Source organism: Dicentrarchus labrax, unplaced genomic scaffold, assembly GCF_905237075.1.
Source record: "Dicentrarchus labrax unplaced genomic scaffold, dlabrax2021, whole genome shotgun sequence".
Lineage (NCBI taxonomy): Eukaryota > Metazoa > Chordata > Actinopteri > Moronidae > Dicentrarchus > Dicentrarchus labrax.
In genome coordinates, this window is record NW_026136710.1 from 15584937 (window position 1) to 15597142 (window position 12206).

At 41.3% G+C, this 12206-nt stretch overlaps 3 protein-coding genes across 12 annotated transcripts in view; 2 read left to right on the forward strand and 1 right to left on the reverse strand.

Moving 5' to 3' along the window:
* Positions 1 to 4951, forward strand: part of LOC127370656 (ankyrin-1-like) — a 71249-nt gene extending 66298 nt beyond the window's left edge. For 9 of the 10 annotated variants that reach the window (XM_051412894.1, XM_051412898.1, XM_051412901.1 and 6 more), the window contains one exon: positions 182 to 280. Coding sequence is in view for 1 of the 10 variants with exons in the window: in XM_051412896.1 (XP_051268856.1) it covers positions 182 to 244 (63 nt within the window). In the remaining 9 variants the exon portion in view is untranslated. Of the gene's footprint in view, positions 1 to 181 lie in introns of all 10 variants that reach the window. The other variant, XM_051412896.1, reaches the window with a different exon arrangement.
* Positions 4952 to 5931: 980 nt separating this feature from the next.
* LOC127370669 (eukaryotic translation initiation factor 4E-binding protein 1) lies at positions 5932 to 8526 on the forward strand. Its single transcript, XM_051412931.1, has 3 exons — positions 5932 to 6239; positions 7890 to 8084; positions 8195 to 8526. Exons 1-3 carry the CDS (start codon positions 6104 to 6106, stop codon positions 8221 to 8223), a joined length of 360 nt encoding a protein of 119 aa, XP_051268891.1. The 5' UTR covers positions 5932 to 6103; the 3' UTR covers positions 8224 to 8526.
* Positions 8527 to 9399: 873 nt separating this feature from the next.
* On the reverse strand, positions 9400 to 11475 carry LOC127370664 (nodal homolog 2-A-like). The gene is made up of 3 exons (XM_051412922.1): positions 11155 to 11475; positions 10072 to 10835; positions 9400 to 9946 (listed from the first exon to the last, which is right to left on the reverse strand). The coding sequence occupies exons 1-3, from the start codon at positions 11459 to 11461 to the stop codon at positions 9794 to 9796; spliced, it is 1224 nt and encodes a 407-aa protein (XP_051268882.1). The 5' UTR covers positions 11462 to 11475; the 3' UTR covers positions 9400 to 9793.
* Positions 11476 to 12206: the final 731 nt, after the last annotated feature.

Below are 12206 nucleotides of genomic sequence, written 5' to 3' on the forward strand. Positions count from 1 at the left end.
TATGGCAACATATTGGACTCTGTTAGACCTCAATAGTCTCTCACATGCTGTTCTGTTCCATTTATGTTCAAAATTAGAACCCCTAGATTTGGCATTCAGTACACTTTGATCATTTTTTTGTTTTTGTTTTGGAAGGCCAATGTAATTTAGTTTGTGTTTTGTGTGTCCCTCTGTTTTCCAGGACCGGAAAGCCACTGCCAAATCATCCTCCACAAAAACACAACCAGACCGCAGAGGAAAATGAGCAAGGGAGGAGAGTAAGAGTAAGACAAAGACTAAGAAGTACAAACTACAAAATGACAAACACAGAATCATCCTCAACGTGTGACCATGGAGCACCACAAAAGAAAAAAGAGACAGAGGAGGAAAAAAAGAGGAGTTCAACTTGTAGTTTTATAACATTTGTAAAGAAAAATATCAACTAGACTAAGGCATGATGATTCTTTTTTTTCCCTTTTTTTTTACATAAATGTCAGTAAAACAACCAAGAAAAAAAAAAGCAACAAAAAGTGCTTCCTGTGAACTGTAATCGCATGATGACTGCTGGTGCATGCCCTTTGACCTTTTGAACTGTCATTATCTACAAACTGAAGGGGTACAAGGTCCGGGGCTGGCCCACGCTTGGGCCGCAGGCCATTTTAAGGACCTTACCCCCCCCCCCAACTCGAGTGACAAGCAAGTTGAGTCCAATAACACTACAGCCAAAAAAAAAAAAAAGTCCCTCAAAGGATGGATCTGTATACAGCTAAGCCTCTGCTGAGCCTACCAATGCTTCTTTCACTAGACCCTTTCCCCTATTATTCTCAATGTGATATATGCACTCTATGCTAAGTGGACATGTGTCAGTGTGTGTATGTGTGCGTATGTGTGCGTGTATTCTTCTCTACCGCATGTGTTTTCTTGCTTCTGGCTTGGTGCTGAGCCCCGCCTCATGATTGGCTCGCTGCCCCTGTGATGTCATGGCGCACTCAGTGCTGGAATGAGAAAGCCGCTGTGCTCCCCTTGCTCGTGAGTGTTCCCGTCTGCGTGTGCTGGCGTCTTTTCCTTTGTGGATGAAGCTCTTGTTGTTCTCCGTTCCTTTTGAAACCTGTCCACCTTGGTTTTTAAGCATTGTCTAACTTCGGTAGGGAGCTGAGGCTCTTTCACCCCTCGTGTTTTCAGGTGAAACGTGTTTTCCAGACAACGGTGAATGTTTTCTTTGGAAAGGGGTTGGTTGCTTTATTGCATTGTGCAGCAGCTCTACAACACAAAGATCGCCGTTTTCCTCTCTCGTTACCTTTTCTACCTTCTTCTGTCATTTCTCCCAGTAGCGCAGGTCATCTTGATTCTCAACCTTTATCAGTAGCCTCAGTCAATATGCAGTAAAATCACAGGCCTCTCCATCAGCATCTATAGCTCCTCCATCTTTGCGTGTGCTCCCTCTTTACCTATTTGCAAAGGCTGTAGGGCCTCGCTGTTGAATTTTGGTTCATTCATTTGAAACAGTGAATGAAGGAGAGAAATCATGGAGGATCTGATTCTTGTAAGGATGTAATGATTTGGAGGATTTCTAGCAAGCGTAAAATAGCGTGATGCTCCTATAACACGTGATAGGAACTGTGCAGCAAGGACAGACAGGTAGCACTGTGATTGTCTTATTAACACTGACCCCAGACTCGTGAACTGTGAAGACACACAAACATTCATATATACAAACAAAAGCACACCCACACACACATACATACTCACACACATATTCAGAAACACATTACATCATTAAATATTGCCTGGTCAGAGTGTTGGATAGTTTTTTGGGAGTTTGCTACAGCAATAACACAACAAGAGCACAGAAGATGGGAGCCAGGGTTCTGTATATCTACATGAAGGATCTGAAACTGAAAGGTGTGACTGACTGAACTCCTCAGTGAAGACAGAAACTCCATGTGGACGAACAGCAGTCGTGTTTGACGTTGGGAAGCTGTGCCGTTTCTGACCGGTTCCGTCGACTTTGATGGGAAATGAGTCAGAGAGGATGCACTGATGCAAGATCAGATGACTCAGCTGTAGCAGTGCGGGGCTGCGGAGGCCTGAGAGGGATTATTTGTTTTCAGCACTTAACGTAGCAAAATATAAACCAGGATATGTAAACTTAATACACTGATACCTATTGAGGAGTTTGCTGCTGCCGTAAGGTAGAAACCACCGAACTCCACTTTCTTTTTCTGGTCTTTTTCTGAGTAATTTAAGTTGTAGTTGTAAGTGTTTCCCAATTTAAAAAAAAAACAAAACACATCACTGTAAACCACCTTTTGTTCCCTTCATCTCTGAAACACTTACTTTATGCAGAAACCTGACGGCAGCACTATGAAAGGGTCATATATCATAGTAGCACACATTTCCTGGGAATCAAAACATAATATTTAAGTACTGTAAATGCTACTGTAGCCTGAATGGGTGAGACACTGAATGAATGAACACATTAGTTACACATCACACAAATGCACATATTTTCCATGCCCAGTCCGCGCACATGAGAGCCTCATCCGATATAGCACACATTTTTAATTACATATCACATGTTTTCCACTGTTACTCCACTCAGGTTTTCAGTTCTGCTCTGTCAGAATCAAAAAAAATGTTTTCGTTTTTAAGTTCTGAGTCCTCCTCTCAAAAGACGAGTGCGGGACACAAAGTGAGTGCTTCAGAAGGAGACTTTGGTGTTGGGGCCATTTAGGGAGGGATTGGGGATGCGCAGGAGGGGGGGTTTTGGTGGGACGTATGAAGCAGGATGGTAAGTGTGTGTGTGTGTATGTGTGTGTGTGTGTGTGTGTGTGTGTGTGTGTGTGTGTGTGTGTGTGTGTGTGTGTGTGTGTGGTGGGGAGCTCTTTGATTCAGATAAGACCAAAAAGGACACAGAGTATTGAGTATGTGGTCAGTAACCACTCAGCTCTTTGCTTCCCTCTGCTGCTCAGCTCCTGGGGAGGCAAAGTGACAGCTGACGTCTCTGTTGGTTGTGTTTATCCCAATTCATTTTCAGCAGTTGTTAACAAAACTTAGCCAGACAGGTTTGGGTGAAGTGTTACTCCCTTTACAAATAAGTACACCAAGTTAATCAAGACAATTAAATTCATGTAAAACGTGAATTGTTTGCAGTTTCCTGCGGGCTGCTAGACCAAACATAGTCCTTACAGTGTTTTATTTGCGTTCCATTTTTTAACCTGTTCTTATAAAGTCAAGGCTTTAATGCTGAGCCTTGAATTCAACTACCAGAGGACAAAGACACCCTCTCTTTATATTTACAGTGTCTAAACTCTTGACTGGCATGACTGATGCAGCTGACAGCTTTTGAATGATGGATGCCTGTGACTCCCTCAGTCTCTAAAGTGACTCGCTCTTTCAGATTCTATTAGTCTCTATATGCCATCTTGTACTGTATCAGCACAAGAAAGAAGTTGGATTTAGGCCTTGTAAAGAAAATATATGACTTCATCATGTGTTAAAGTCATAATCCTTAAGATTTCAACACATCAAACCCTATTTTTGACATTTTTTATGGTATTTTCTCAGCGACATTCAGTGTATTTGCAAGGGGAATTGCCCCTCTGCTGTATATACAGTTTTAGTTTTCATTGTTAGCGGTGGAGTCCGTTTTTCCCGCATGGTATTAAAATTACATAGCCATGCAAAAAGTATTCACAGGAGACGATGCTTCCATCTGCTGGACATGATGCAGAAGACAAAAACCAGTGCATGGACATATCTCGAGTAATTTGCAAGACAACGTTCAATCAGTGTTGGCAAGCACCGACACTGATGACTGCTTTCTGTGGTCTTCGCAGTTAATCTTTTTTATTAATCTCAGCATACGGTTCATTTGGTTGCACTGTAAATAGCCACACGAGTTGCTCTTTGTCATTTCTGACAAAGCAGCCACCAAGGCAGTTGCTACCATTAAGTGTGTGTGTAGAGAAAGCTTTTTAATTAAATGTGAGAAAAATCATTTCTTTGCTGGATAATCAAAAATGTATTATATGGTAGGGTTTCATTGGGGAAGATAGTGACCTCTGTATTTATAAAACCCTGACTATGGCCCCTGGGAGCCTCTTAGAGTGTGTTTAGCACCAGGAACAGGTGTCACCACATCAACCAAAACTAAAATCTTAAGGATTATAACATTTACTTTGAGTTATTATCCCTTTGTTTAGCTTACAGTTCAAAGACCAGACCACGTGATCCGTTTTAAATCCAGAGGAAATGTACATTTAGTCACTTAGTGAAAGTATTTATTTAACTGGAATTTGTCAGTGAGCCTCTGCACTATGATGAATTCAACTCCACCATGTGTTTGTTGTGTGTGTGTGTGTGTGTGTGTGTGTGTGTGTGTGTGTGTGTGTGTGTGTAGAGAGAGAGAGAGATAGTGCTTGTTGGATCGGGGGAAGAGAAAACGTTTTTATTGGGCTTGTGACTTGAGAGGACGTGTAACCAACGACGATGTATTTAAAAAAAAAAGAGTATTGTAAAATTTTAACTGTTGCAAAGAATAGAGATCACCTATACTCCTTTAGAATGGATACATGACAATGTAAACGCAATATCATATTACTCTATCCTAAGGAATGCAACTGCGCACATGCACAAAAAAAGATGTTTTTATGAAAATATATGTATAAATATATGACAAAATATATTTAATTAGAATGCTATGCACCCTCATAGAGTTGTTATGGATGTTCTTTAAGCATTATCTAGACTAGGCCAACGCCCACATCATGGGGAATGTAGAGGCTTTGTAGCTATGACCACTTGTTTTCTTTTCTTTTGTATTGTCCTTGAGAGAGGATAAACAAACGTGAATATGTATACAAGCCTTTCAATCAGAATCATTCTGACATGAAGATATGTATAGATCATCTTACCCTGTACACCAGCTCAAACCATTTACAAGAGTTAATAAACAAAGATGTGACATAAATGTTGTGTCGAGCTTTTGTATAAAGTGATAAATGAATGCAGCCTTTTTGCATGTTTCTGCCGTAATAATCGTACATGGACGGTTGTATTCAGTGTTAGTTTGAAGTGGTGTATGTCCTTCACATGATATCTCTAAAATAACCTAATATGATCCGGGAAATAACAGCATCATTTATATGTTTATAAGCTGTTGTTGAATTCCTTCAAGGAACTGCTCTATTCCAACCCAAGTAAATATTCATTCCTTATAATTGGAAACTTTATTTTCCATATATGTTGACAGTATACTTACCATGTAAATGTTTTTTTTCTTCTTTTGTATATATATAATATATATATATATATATTCTTGCTTTTAATGCCTTTAAGGGATAGAGACAGAAGAAAGTAGACAGGACAGCAAGGGGCCACAGGCTGGAATTGAGCCTGGTCTGTTGTGGTAAGGACCTTAATACATGGGCCCGAGCTCTACCCGGTGAGCTCCTAAGGGATGTTGAGCTGACCTGCTCTGTGCTGATTAAACTCTCCAGTTTACACTAACATTCATGGGAAGTGTACCACCTGAGCACTGTATTCTCCTTGAAATTAGTACAATAAGTGGTATTTTCCAGGAAACTTAATATAAGTGTACATTTATTCCACATGTCGAGTCATGTGGAGGCTTGTAAATTAAACTTTTATTTGGTGCTTCCTAATTTTGCTGATTTGTATGAACTATTTACTTGTACTGCCTACAAAGGTTGATAGGTTTGCCATGACTACACATTTCCTTTGTGGTATCACGTGAAAAATCTCATATAGTACATATACATAGTATACAAGTCCATGTATTGTTACTATCACAGTTTAAAGCTGAACGCAGACGATTGAAGTACTGCGGTTTTTGAGAGCTGCCTCAGGAACAGGAAAAACTACAACATCCATACGTTGTGACGCCCCCTGCTTTCAGCCAATCACAGCTCTCCGCTCTACGTGTTGTTTTGTAGGAAGTCGGTGAGTTGTTTTGGATGTGCTCACACCACGTGGAGGGGAGGCACGAGGTAACTTTCCTGTGGTCAGACTCGCTTCACATCGTCCTCCACACTGTCCCCGAACACTTCAGCAACTTTCCCCCGTTGTGGTGTTCTCGGTAGTCGACCCGGTGCAGTGCGAGATGTCAGCGGCAGGTCAGACCACCGGGGGCCGGGATATCCCGGCCGTCAGACGGGTCACCATCCACGATTCTGCTCACATGCCCCAGGACTACTCCACCACTCCCGGAGGGACTCTGTTCAGCACCACGCCAGGAGGTACTGGGTCAGATCAGGGATTAGAAGACAAACGGTCAATAATAAATTAAAGTTAAAGGGAGATTAGAAGATGGGCCACCTGCAAGGGATTAAAGAAGAATACCATGCGGATATGGAGAGAGGCAGTGTGGTGGAGATAGTTATTATGACCTAGAGAGTATCCTAATATTTCACTTATATTCCACCCCATCACACTGTTCCATTATGTTAAACATTGAACTGGATGGGTTGTAAATTTAAAGATTACACCTTTTATTTTGTTTGTTTTTTGACAGTACTGGGACATCTTTTAGTTTAATTATACCTATTTATTTTATTTATTTATTTATTTTGGTATGAAAACAGTTCCTGGTAAAGGAAAAAAACAGTGGAGAGCCAGGCTATAGGTCTTGTCCTGTTATTTTGTCCTGTTAATGTTTGACTGTGGGTGAAGGCTAAAGACCACCAGTTGATAGAGTTATAGGAAACTTATTAGAGCAGTCCTCTGCAGTCTGCAAAGTGCACAGTCTTTTTGGCCTTTTTGTTTTCTTTTGCCTGAGTAATAGACCAGTGGAATCCTTGTAGTGCTACACTGGTGCTACACTGTTTTTCATGCATTAGTTTTATCTTTTCCACAGTGGCTTTGTGCAAATGTATTTCTTTATTTATGCCAGAGGAGAAAGTCAATATATAGACATGATTATCATTTTTAATTTCTATATAATTCCACGTGGCTCCTGCAGATGATGAATCTGTTGATTACAGAACCAGACACACTGTACTTGTTTCAGAAAGTCTTACATGAATATATATTCATTCAATTATGAATGGCATGCTTCTGTGTTCAGTGTCAGTAGCCTGTAGTGTAGATTACTTACACAATCAACAACCATACGGTCAAATATAGGCCCCTAGTCACTCATAACCTATTTATAGTCTTGTTATTACAGCAGGCAGTTGTTGAGCTGCAGCAACATGTTTACTAGATCTGGGCCCCACTAGGTTACACTGGTTATATTTAAAAGGAAAGGAAAAAACACTATTTTAGCTTTATGCAAAAAAAGAAAATTACATAAAATCTGGATTAATATAACTTTTGATATGAATTATTAATGGGAATTTAAAAGTTTTACTTTTTTAACTACTTTAATTCAGTCAACATGGAAACAGAACAGATGATAGCAGCATTCAGCACACAGAACGGCCGACAACAACTCACTCTCATCAGCACACTTCGGTGGTTTGGCCCGTTGATTCATTATTTTACTCAAACATTTATAAGTTTGAGACCTTGGAAAATCTCCAATGTGGTGATAAAAGTAAAGCAGAGAATGTTTTCCCTCTGTGGTTGTGAGAAAGCTGACACAGAGTCCACATGTCCATTATAACTGATAAAAGATAAAACCGAATTGGGTCATTGAAGGCGTGTCCGTGTCACTGATATGGAAGGTCAAATAAATTGGTCATGGGCCTGTAAGGACATATATATAGTAAAAGCACACTGTTACAGTCATCTAACAGAGAAGAAGTAGAACTCCAGAATACACTGTGGAGGTGGTTAATAATATATATGTGTGTATATGTATATATATATACATATACTACTGTTAAGAATAACAAAATACTGACAGTAGCTGACTTTATTGTGTCTTTTGCTGCTGTCGCCTGCAGGTACCAGAATCATCTATGACAGGAAGTTCCTCTTGCAGTGCCGGACGTCTCCTCTGACCCGTACGCCTCCCAAAATGCCCGACATCCCAGGAGTCACCCTGCCACTCAAACCTGACTCATCCAGCAACACAAACCAGCCTGAACAGACACCCATTAATAACACCGACCACATCCTGCATAAACAGGAGAGCGCAGGTAAACGTGTCTGTAGATTTAAAATGTGAATGAGAGCGATGAGCATCAATGTGTTTCTGTAATTGTCTGTTTCCTCCTACTCAACTGCAATGTCTTCTTTCTTTTTCTAGAAGATGCCCAGTTTGAAATGGACATCTGAAGAGACTCAGCTACGAAAATGATTCCCAACATTGTCATTGCTTTTTTTGTTTACTGGGATTAAAATGTGTAAATGGGAATGAGAAGCCTAGTCTTACTAAACTGTGTAATCCACTTTCAGATTCGTTCTGAAAAACAGATGGCATTTTTTTATAATGCTTAATATGTGTTAAAATGTTGTACTCTTATAAAACTGATGCATAAAATTGTTTCTTTACTTTTGCGTACGCTGGACTTTGTATGACCTGCCACATATTTGACATGTAAATCAAAGTCTTGTGAAAAATACACCATTAATATTTTACATGATGTGACTCATTCAATGACTTATTATATTTAATATTGTACAAATAAACTACTTAATTTATTTAGCTGTGTTATGAAAAGAAACTGTTAGAACAGCCAGATATAGTTGAGTATTATGGGAAATTTGCAGTGATACCATAATTTGCCACTTGGGGGCAGCAGAAACAAACAAAACAACACTGACACGTTAACTTCTTTTAAATTGATATAGTGAATATGACAGCGGACAGTTGCAGTTATTTACACATCCAGCAGATACGGAGCAAAATCTGCTGTCATTTGGAGTCGTGTTTTTGTTTACCTGATGAATGTAAATCCAATACTCAGTTTTTTTTTTTGCTCTGCTTTGGTTTTCGCAAAGTCCTGAGAAAAATAACTGGGTAGCTTTAGACGCTAAATTCAAACTATGTTCACTTGTGTTCGACAGCTAGCTAACTTTTTAGCTCTGCTGTTTGGTGGTGGACGGGTAGTGGGGTTTTTTTTTTTAGCTTTTTTGCTAGAAACCAAACTGAGTGAATATATGACAGTAAAGTCGGGGCTCATAAAACCGAAACAACGAGCTGAAAGATGATAATACACCCAGGGAACTGGAGCGTATTAGAGCTCTGGCACAACACCAGCACCCTGAACTTACACACCTAAATAGAATGCAGTCCTTATGGATTTTAACAATTACACCTGTGCTTTTCATGCTTAAACAACTTAAAATGGGGAAAAGGCTTATTATGCCTTATGAATTACCATCACCCAGGTAATTTAATTTAGGCGCTGTAATAAAAACCATCAGACACTTTGTTCAAGATAAAAAATAATTTATTGTATTACTGTACATAGTAAACATACACATTGGTCAATGTGACCCAAACATCTCAATAAAAAGCGCTTACACCATTCTACATTTCATTTTAGTGGCATCAAAAAAGAAACAGTTTGTACATAAGACCTCTTGTGTACAACTGCTTTTTCTCCTATAGTGCTTCAGTCAGTGACCATATTGTGCTTTTGTCTTGATTTCTTCTTAACTGGATCAATTCCCTTATAAACTTGAATTATAGCCCATCCCCTTGCAATCCAATGCACAATTTAGGTCACCTATTCTTATACAAAACATACTTTTTAAATCCATAATTTAGAGAGTTGAGTCTGGGATATAGAGTAGTTCCCTTCTTTTACATCTCTGTAAAGTGCCTGTGGACATCCATCCACTTTGTGCCTCTGTGGCTGTAGACTGTAAAAAAAAAACTAAAGATTTTCGGGTCTTTTGCTCAGTGGCAGCCGCACTCCTCCACCAGCATGTTCTCGTGATGCCTCATGACCATCTTCCCGTTCTCGTAGTAGAGCATGGAGAGTGGTGCCAGGCGGGTTGGCACGCAGGACAGGCACGGCACCTTGTCTGGGTGGTGAAGTTTCAGCAGGCTCTGGAGAGAAAAAGAAAAAAAAGGATTGATTAGAACTCATCTCTTCATATAGGGTATTATGAATACAGTACACCTATTGCAGAAAATACTTAACAATAAAAGTAAGGTCTTCAATTCAGTCTTACCTGCATGTATGCATGGTTGGTTGGTGTGAAGGTCTCATCTACTGGTGTAGGACAGCTCCCCTCACAGCGATAGGCGTTGTACCGTTTTGGATAGACAATCCACTCACTCCAGCCCAGCTTGTCAAAGTCTACCCACATGTCCACCTTCCTGCAGAGAGGACCCTTCTCCTCCTCTGTGGGCTTGCCGGCAGGAGCCGCTCCACTCACTCTCTGCTGCTGGGTGTGGTGGTGCCTCTTGGACCTGCGGCTCCTGGTCCTGGAACCAGAGCCGTCCGTCACCCGCTCCCTGTCCAGGCTGACGTACTTGGAGTGCTCTGCTGTGCGGATGAGGGTTGGCATTCGCTGGCCGTTTGGGTTCTGCCTCGAAAAGACCACCATCATGACCCGGTCGGCTGCAGGGTGTTGGACTCCCTCCTGCTCCTGCTCTTCCTCCTCCTTCACCTCATCCTCCTCCGTCCTGAGCGTGGAGTGCTCCCGCTGCAGCCAGCGGAGGAGCATCTCGGTCATGTTGAACACTTTCCAGGAGGAGGGGGAGACCATCGAACTGGGATGAGCTCTCAGGCGGCCCAGGAACATCCTGTTCTCTGGGCAGTGCATGCCTGAGCACTGGTCCCTGTGGGAATGGTAGATGTCCACTGAGGCTCGGGAGGACTCTGTGAAGGCAGGCAGGCGGATGCGAAGTTCAGCCAGTTGGATGTTGTCGCTAGCAGACATGGAGGACATGTCAAAGGTGACGGACCACCTTTTGCCAATCTGCTGGCAGCCTGAAAGAGATAACAGTAAAGAAAATTGGTTAGTCTTACTTATGACTTGTATAAGATAAGGCATTTCATTGGCTAACACACTTGTCATTTAACTTTTCCAGAAAGACTATTGCAGCTCTGACAGACTTTGCAATAGTGATAAAATACATTAATCAAGCAAGATTTGATTAGACAAATGATTATATTAAGGTAACTGAAATCCACATAGACTGTTTTAAATAGAATAACATATAACCCATGTGCACTACAACACAATGCGCCACAATGCCGAACTCCATTAAAAAAAGCTATAATTTTGTTTCTATTGTTGAATACTCACTCTTAGCAACAAGGCTGATAACAGAGTCGGAGTCGTGCAGAGCGGGGTTGTCCTCCGTCTTGGTGTGGCTCATGCTGGCGGCCGGGGTCTTAGCCCGGTCCTCGGTCAGCATGGTCCGGTAGAGCTGCATCATGTAGAGGGGCAGCCTGCCCGTCTGCTGCCCCTCCACGGTGCGTCTGGGTCCGCCACTCGTCCCACGGAGCAGTATGTCAGGGTGCATCCCTAAAAAGGGCTGTGCGGCGAGAGCCAGAATCAAATCCACCAGAAGAATAAGCGCAAAAGAGAAATCCACTGCTAGTCCCTTCATAATTCCAAAGCGTGGTGTTGTCTCTTCCACAGGTAGATTCCAACTGACTGCCGGTGAGAAGCTGGGACTCGGTTATATACCCACACACCTCCATCCTGACGGCCTTTGAAGAGATCTGTCAAGTCGCGGATGGTTGAAGGGGGTGTGTGATCCACGGGAGCGCTCAAAGACTCAGATGTGACAGGGTCGTTGTGTATCGAAACCAATTGGCCTTTGTAGCGGCAGAGGTGTGAAAACTGTAAAAGCCCACCACTCTGATTGTTGTTGTTTTGTATATTAGAGATCCCTTTGATAAGAAGCCATGACAATAATATTAGTTAAGGAGATTAGGAGCTGCACAACTGCGCTGTGATTAATGGGGAAGCAACACGGGAGTTAATCAGAAAATGCACTTTGTGTAGCGCGTTAGGAGACAATATAACAGCTGGGGGCAGGTTAAGGTCAATATTTGACACAACTCTAATGCCGAAAAAAAACTTCCTATTTTCCATGTTGCATTTTAATTTTTAGTACTAGTAGCTATTAGTATTAGTAACTGACTGAAGAGGTAATACCGACATGATGGATCGATTGCGCATGTTCATACGTTCAGTTTAATATTTTACATTGAGAATATATATCAATATAGATAAATAAGAAATATATTCTCAATCTAAAATGTTAAACTGAACGTATGGACATGTGCAATTGATCTACCATGTCAGAATTACCTTTTCAGTCAGTTTAATGTTTTAGATTGAGAATA

Excerpts from the sequence above, each read along its gene's own strand:
- LOC127370664 (XM_051412922.1), bottom strand. The coding sequence starts at position 11,461 with ATGAAGGGACTAGCAGTGGATTTCTCTTTTGCGCTTATTCTTCTGGTG. Across the intron at positions 10,836-11,154 it reads TATCAGCCTTGTTGCTAAGA|GCTGCCAGCAGATTGGCAAA; the intron begins GTGAGTATTCAA and ends TATCTCTTTCAG. Across the intron at positions 9,947-10,071 it reads CCAACCATGCATACATGCAG|AGCCTGCTGAAACTTCACCA; the intron begins GTAAGACTGAAT and ends TTTTCTCTCCAG.
- LOC127370669 (XM_051412931.1), top strand. The coding sequence starts at position 6,104 with ATGTCAGCGGCAGGTCAGACCACCGGGGGCCGGGATATCCCGGCCGTC. Across the intron at positions 6,240-7,889 it reads GTTCAGCACCACGCCAGGAG|GTACCAGAATCATCTATGAC; the intron begins GTACTGGGTCAG and ends TGTCGCCTGCAG. Across the intron at positions 8,085-8,194 it reads GCATAAACAGGAGAGCGCAG|AAGATGCCCAGTTTGAAATG; the intron begins GTAAACGTGTCT and ends TTCTTTTTCTAG.